Source organism: Rhinoderma darwinii, chromosome 1 (genome assembly GCF_050947455.1).
Source record: "Rhinoderma darwinii isolate aRhiDar2 chromosome 1, aRhiDar2.hap1, whole genome shotgun sequence".
In the NCBI taxonomy this organism is placed as follows: Eukaryota; Metazoa; Chordata; class Amphibia; order Anura; family Rhinodermatidae; genus Rhinoderma; species Rhinoderma darwinii.
This window is the reverse complement of record NC_134687.1, coordinates 417862902-417870393: the sequence shown is the minus strand read 5'-3', so window position 1 is coordinate 417870393 and position 7492 is coordinate 417862902. Positions and strand designations below refer to the sequence as shown.

The following is a 7492-nucleotide window of genomic DNA, read 5'->3' as shown; positions in this document are numbered from 1 at the left end:
AGATCTGTGACGGAGGCCCCTGACGGAGTCTCCAATGCAGATGTCGTGCAACTATTTTTTAACTTTTTTTTTCACGATAATTTGTTGCACAGCAGTCACACAGTAAGATAGTCATAGACAGACACTTTTTACATGATAATCCCATTATTTTTTTTTTTTTTATTCAATACAATATAAAATTCCATACAAGTAAGGAATAAAGAAAATACAATTATGCACATTTTTACATTTACCCCCTACTCCCACCCCCCACCCTCTCAAGACCGATCTTGGTAAAAGAAAAAAGAAAAAACAAAGAGAACAAAAATTCTTACCACTCCCCCCAATAGGTTTTACGGTGTTTGCCTTGATTATAGATTTTCTCATATTTCATTATAATTTTTACATTATTTACCCAAGCATTAAACTCCGGTGGGGAGCTAGATATCCACTTTCTAACTATTAGTAATTTTGCACTAAATAATAGTTTTATTAATCCACATTTTTTTTCCTTAGAAATTTTTAATTTGGAATCATCACCCAGCATTACCAGTTGAGGTTGAAACACTATATCTGGATCTATTTTTTCCAAAATGTTTTTAAAAATTCTATCCCAGTAATCAGCAATCTTAATACAATTCCATAACATGTGCAAATAGTTTGCTTCCGCTGCACCACATCTGGGGCAGTTAGAAGCTTTATTAATCGAGAACTTACTCAAAAGGACTGGCGTATAGTAAAGCCTATGTATCAAATTGAACTGAATAAGCTGATGGTTCATGCTTATCGATACTTTAGAAATATTTTGAAATATTATGTTCCAATCAAGAACACAATCGTTATTCAATTCCTTCTCCCATTTTATAACACAATTAAATTTTATTTTCCTTGACATTATTTCCATCAGGGATTTATACAACCTGGAGAGAGGTTTTTTTTCACATTTGTATTTTCTCAGTTTTTTGTAAAAGTCATCCATATGGTCTTTATTGAGAGGGTTGCCATCTTTAAATTTATCAAATGCGTGCTTTAATTGGATATAGGAGAATCTTTCCTTCTCCATCAAGTCAAAATCAACTGATAATTTTTCCCATGTTTTGATTTTTCCTTCTTCCATTATATCTAGTACATATCTAATCCCTTTAAGTTTTAACAGTGGTAACTCTGGGATAGCCTTACATTCTTCTATATTAAGATTGTGCCATAACGGGGAAAAGGATAAAAAACCATTTCGACCAGTCATATTTCTTAAACTATTCCAGCATTCATGCAGGAGTTGTGCTGTCAACACGTTTTCCATAACTCCAGATTTTAATTGACCAGATTCTAACACCTCATAAATATCTGAAAAACGGCCTTTAATGTTAGTGATCAACCATTGTAAGAACTCGGCCTTATCCCATTCTTGTATGTATTGTAATTGTGCTGCTAAGTAATATACTCGAATATCTGGAAATGCTAGTCCTCCTTGTTCTCTTGAAGGACATAAGTAGTCTAGCTTAATCCGAACTCTCTTCCTTCCCCAAATCAGGTTATTAAAGATAGTTATGATTTTCTTAAAATATTTATCTTGTATCCACACCGGGGTAACCCCAAAAACACATAAAAGTTTGGGGATTAGAACTGTTTTAATCAAGACAATTTTATCGGCTTTTGATATTGGCAATTCGTTACATATTCTTATTTTTTTTTCCATTTCGTTTATAAGGGGGAGCAAATTATAATCCAAAAATTATTTTATATTATCTGAAATTTCTATACCCAAATATCTAAAACTTTCTCCTGGATATATGATTCTAATTTTTGTTTGTAGTACTAAATCGCTTTTATCTAGTGGCATTAATATGGATTTTTCCCAATTGATCTTTAGACCAGAATAGAATCCAAATCTTTGAATAGTAGATATAACATAATCCAATTTTTCTTCTGGGTTCGTCAAAAAAAATAAAAGGTCGTCAGCATATAAGATAATTTTATCCTCTTCCCCCCTAGCTCCAAAACCCACAATATTTCCATCCTCTCTGATCAAACAGGCGAGAGGTTCCATTGCCAATGCAAAGAGTAGGGGAGAAAGAGGACAACCCTGTCTTGTACCCCTACTTAAATTGAAAAATTCTGAGTTCTCACCATTTATGTTAATGTTTGCTCTAGGACCATTATATAATAATTTAACGATTGCTATAAAAAATTCTCCAAAACCTTGCTTTCTCATAACTGCCCATAAATAGCCCCACTCCACTCTGTCAAATGCTTTGACTGCATCGAGAGACAGAATGGAGCGGGGGGCCTCTCCTGGTGTAACTTGAATATTCCCAAATACCCGACGAACACACTGGTTGACCGTTCTACCAGAAATAAATCCCTGCTGATCACTATGTACTACAGTAGAGATTACTTTAGCCAACCTTCCCGCCAACACTTTGGCGAAAAGTTTAGCATCCGTGTTCAACAGGCAAATAGGTCTGTAAGATTCCATCCTTTCCGGGCATTTACCTGGTTTCAATATCAAAGCTATATTAGCTTCTACCATTGAGCTTGGCAATTTGCCCTCTACCACTGCCGAACCCAATGTTTTTAACAGGGCTGGTAATAGTTCTTCCCCAAATGTTCTATACAGTTCAAATGGGAAACCATCCAAACCTGGAGCTGTATTTCCTTTAACACTAGTCAATGCATTTCTTAATTCTTCCAGGGAGATTGGTCGATCCAACTCATCTTTCTGAATATCAGACAAGGGGGAGAAAGACATTGAATCTAGAAAGAGCTCCAATTGTTCTTCATTATACTTTTTTCCGGAGCCATACAATTCTGAATAATAATTCAAGAATTCTGATCTAATTTCATAATCTTGCTTAATCATATTCCCTCTTTTATCAAGAATTGCCAAAATATTATTCTTCTGACTTTGATTTTTAAAAATACTCATTAACAGTTTATTTGGTGTTCCTGATTCACAGAAATTTTTCTGCCCCAGAAAAAATAATTTATTTTGTGCTTTCTCGATTAACCAGGCCTTATATTCCTCTTGGGCCTGAAGCCACAACTTTAAACTATCTTCCGTAGGGGTTTCAAAGTAATTTGCCTCAAACAAATTTGCACTTCGTTCTTTTCCCTGCTCAATCTTATTATATTCTCTTTTTAATCTTATTATTCTTTCAAAAAGGATACCCCTTATACAGGCTTTTAATGTTTCCCAGACAATTAAGTCTGGGGCAGTCTCCCAATTTAGTGACAAAATATTATGAATTTCAACTTTAATATTTTCAAGGTCTTTTAATAATGAGAACCAATGTGGATTTATTTTTATAGGCTTAATGAATTCCTTTTTTTCATTTATTTTTATGTCCACAATAAGTGGCGTATGATCCGAAATGCTTTTGTTGTCATATTTTATTTTCCCAATAGTTGTAACAAGTGATTCACTACACAATACCAAGTCAATACATGACATGGTATGGTGTGAACCACTATAACAAGAGTACATTTTCTTTTTAGGGTTTTTCAGTCTCCATATATCTACTAGACCCATTTCTTCACTTATCCTCGCCAATGATGTTTTAATTGGGCTCTTATTTCTTCCCTTAGTGCTAACCCTATCCATTACCTCGTCCATAACACAATTCATATCCCCCAAAACCATTACAGGACAATCGCTTCTACTAATAATATAATTACATAATTTCCTGAACACCACGGATGAAAACGGAGGTGGAATGTATACAAAAGCTAAAATACAAATTAATTCCTTTAATCTACAGTGAATAAAAATGAATCTACCTTCGTTGTCTATATTTTTATCAAGTATTTCACATTGTACTCCCGAGTGAATAAGAACACTCACTCCCCTGGAATAGGAGGAGTGTATAGAATGAAACTGTTGTGACCACCACCTATTACCCAATCTTGGGATTGTTTCTTGTGTCAAATGTGTTTCTAACAAACATGTAATTGATGGAAACTGTTTTTTTTATATAATTCTTAATAGTAAAACGTTTTAATTTTTCCCCCATACCCCTAATATTCCATACCACAATTTTAGTGTTCATCCGTGCGTTTTAACAGAATGAAAAGTGACAAATATTAGAAATTTTATACAACATATTCGTAAAAAATTCTTAATGTATACCAATACCAGACCGGTCTTGCCCCACCCCCCTCCCCTTCCCTTCCGTTGACTTGTCATATTTTTAACAAGTCTCTCAACCAACGCATGTTCCCCTGATACACCATTAATTAATTCATAATGATTTCAAACTTGCTAACCACTTAAATGTCTCTTCCTGTGACGAATGAAACTTAACCTTACCCTGATATTCTGTTCTCAATTTTGCTGGATACATTAAAGAATATTTAATCCCTGCCTCTCTGAGTTTTTTCTTGACTGGACCAAAAGCTTGTCTCTTTAATTGAGTGTCATATGAGTAGTCAGGATAGATTGCTATTTTTGAATTGTTATGGGATAGATTTTGTAACTCCCTTGACTTTCTCAATATATTATCTCTATCCCGGGAATTTAGAACCTTGGCTATTATAGCTCTAGGTCTAGAACCAGGGATAGGCACTCTTGCTGGTACTCTATGAGCTTTCTCTATGCCAAACAAAGGAGACAGATTTTCAATTCCTATTTTGTTTTTGATCCAATTTTGGACAAAAGTTTCAACGCCTTCCCTTTCTTCCCCTTCTGGAAAACCCAATAATCTGATGTTACTCCTTCTGGAGCGATCTTCTATGTCAACCATTTTATTTTTTAGTGTACTATTTCCTTCCACTAACCCCTTCATCTCCTTTTTCAATTGGGTAACTTCATCTTCAAGTAAACTCACTCTATTTTCCACTTCAGTATATCTTTCTTTAATTTTACCCATATCATCTCTTATTATTGCAATTTCTATACTAATGCTACCTACTTGAGAGGATACTTTATTAATAGCGTCTAAAATCTCAGTCAATGATGGTAGAGCTTGGTCGCTCAAAATCTCCCCAGTTGTCTTATTTGCTGTTCTAGTTTTCCCTGCTACAAGGGGGGACATCATATATCTGTCCATCTTGCTTGTATTCTTACCCTCCTTACTAGGGCTCAAAGATTTCCTACTTTTAGCTGGCATTTTCCCTGGTTCTTCCTTCCCCCCCTTACTCTCTCCAGACGCACAATACACAAAACACAAAAACAAACAAGACAAAAAAAAAACAAAAAAAAAAAACGGACGGAGTCTCCAATGCAGATGTCGTGCAACTATTTTTTAACTTTTTTTTTCACGATAATTTGTTGCACAGCAGTCACACAGTAAGATAGTCATAGACAGACACTTTTTACATGATAATCCCACTATTATTATTATTATAATTTTTATCAGGGTTAGAGTTTTAGACACACTGCCATTTCCCATCTCTTGGAATAAATATAATTTTTTTCATGAGATTTTCATGCTACTCGTTGGGTCAGTTTCAGACAGCTGTCATGCGGCATTATTTTTGGTCTATTTTGTGGCTACAATGCCCAGATCACCTGCGGTTCTATTGAATGGCACTTAGCTCACCATAGAACACTATTATTTGTTAACAAAAATGTATTATGATTTATCCAGTTTTTACCAGTACAAATAGCAGAACAACACACTTGTTCTTGTTTCTGTTTTTGGAACAAAATTTTGCTTTCAAAAATTGCTAAACAGATCTTTTTTCGATTTTGTCCTTGTGCAGAGGTGCACAGTACCTGCATGGAAGCACACAGATAGTGCCTCTGCATGGCGTGGTACAGAGACAATAAACCTGAAACTCTTAGGTCACATTGCAAAATCTGTAACACCATGTGCCATTTAAAATACTGGTGTCTTTTTATGTGGCAGAGGGGCCTAATCTCTCATACTATCAATGTTTTTTAAGGAAGAGTTGCTCCATGATATTCTATTCAATAGGACATATGGAATCTGATAGAAGAACGTTCTGTATGCCTAGGCATACAGCGGGTCAGAAGGGCCCCATTGATTGTATAGGTGTTGTATTACATCTCTGCCAGCGTAAGATAAAACTCATAGGCTTAAGTTGGATCTATCAATGGAAACATTGCTTCCCATTTTTTTTATAAGCAGAATACAGTATCACCAGAGCCAAACAATATTGTGGACCTAGACATAGTGGTATGAGGTCAGCATGGTAAGCGAGAGTTTTCAATAATCTAAGATATTCTATATTGATTTTTGAGTTACATTATAAGATCAAAATAGAATTAGAGAAGGAATGATTACTGTAAAATGTTACTCACATTCATATACATATCATTCACATTTATTTACTTTTCATGGATGGGTTAATTTAATATGTTTCTAATATGTCCTATAATTGTTCATTTTAATGTGTTTCAGATCCAATAAATAAAACAATTTCTAATTAACATGAATCGGACATTTAACCGAGACTTCATCATTCTGGGACTAACAGACCACCCTGATCTAAAAATCATTCTCTTCTGTACTATCCTTATTATATATTTACTGGCATTGGGAGGTAATGTAGTTATTATTTTGATTTCACATTTGGACACAAACCTTCATTTTCCAATGTACTTCTTCTTGGGAAATTTATCTTTCTTAGACATTTGCTATACTTCAACCACTATGCCGAAAATGCTGCAATTGCTCATAGCAGAAAGAAGATTAATCTCATTTTCAGGCTGTGTGGCCCAAATGTATATGTTTATTACCCTTGTAGGCACTGAATGCGTTTTACTTGCCGTTATGTCCTATGACCGTTTTCTTGCTGTTTGCTACCCTCTTAGGTATTATTCTATCATGAATAATAAGATTTGCCTTATTCTTTCAGGTACATCTTGGCTTTCTGGACTTGTAAATTCTGTAGTTCACACTTTCTTCACTTTTCGCCTACACTTCTGTGGTTCCAACACAATTAATTACTTTTACTGTGACATTCCTCCAATACTTTCTATTTCATGTGATGATACATCGATCAATGAAACTCTATTGTTGTCTATTGGCGTCTTCATTGGCTGGACACCATTTCTGTGCATCATTATTTCTTATTTTTACATTATTGTTACAATTATAAAAATGAAGTCCACAGACGGAAGACAAAAGGCCTTTTCTACTTGTAGCTCCCACCTTACAGTAGTCGTTTTATACTTTGGTAGTGTCCTATTTAGCTATGTACGGCCAATTTCTACTTACTCTATGGCCAAAGATAGACTTATTTCGGTTCTTTATAGTGTTGTATGTCCAATGTTGAACCCTGTGATTTATACATTAAAGAATCAAGATGTTAAAAAAGCTTTATATAAGCATTTCATTCATAGACAATAATATAGAAAAGCACATTTTCTTTTGACTAGGATACATATACACAACAGCACCCTGTACAGCACTCCATAGTACAGACCTATAGGCACATGAGTATGGGCCCAATGCAGTCTATAGGCCCTGTACTACGGATCTGTACAAGGCAGACCAGTAATACGGTCGTGTGCATGGGCCCTAAAGGTACCAATTAGTTTACGGCCAAT

At 34.9% G+C, this 7492-nt stretch overlaps 1 protein-coding gene across 1 annotated transcript; it reads left to right on the top strand.

Moving 5' to 3' along the window:
* Window positions 1-6371: 6371 nt before the first annotated feature.
* LOC142647358 (olfactory receptor 5V1-like) lies at window positions 6372-7292 on the top strand. Its single transcript, XM_075825363.1, has one exon. It carries the CDS (start codon window positions 6372-6374, stop codon window positions 7290-7292), a length of 921 nt encoding a protein of 306 aa, XP_075681478.1.
* The last annotated feature ends 200 nt before the right edge of the window (window positions 7293-7492 follow it).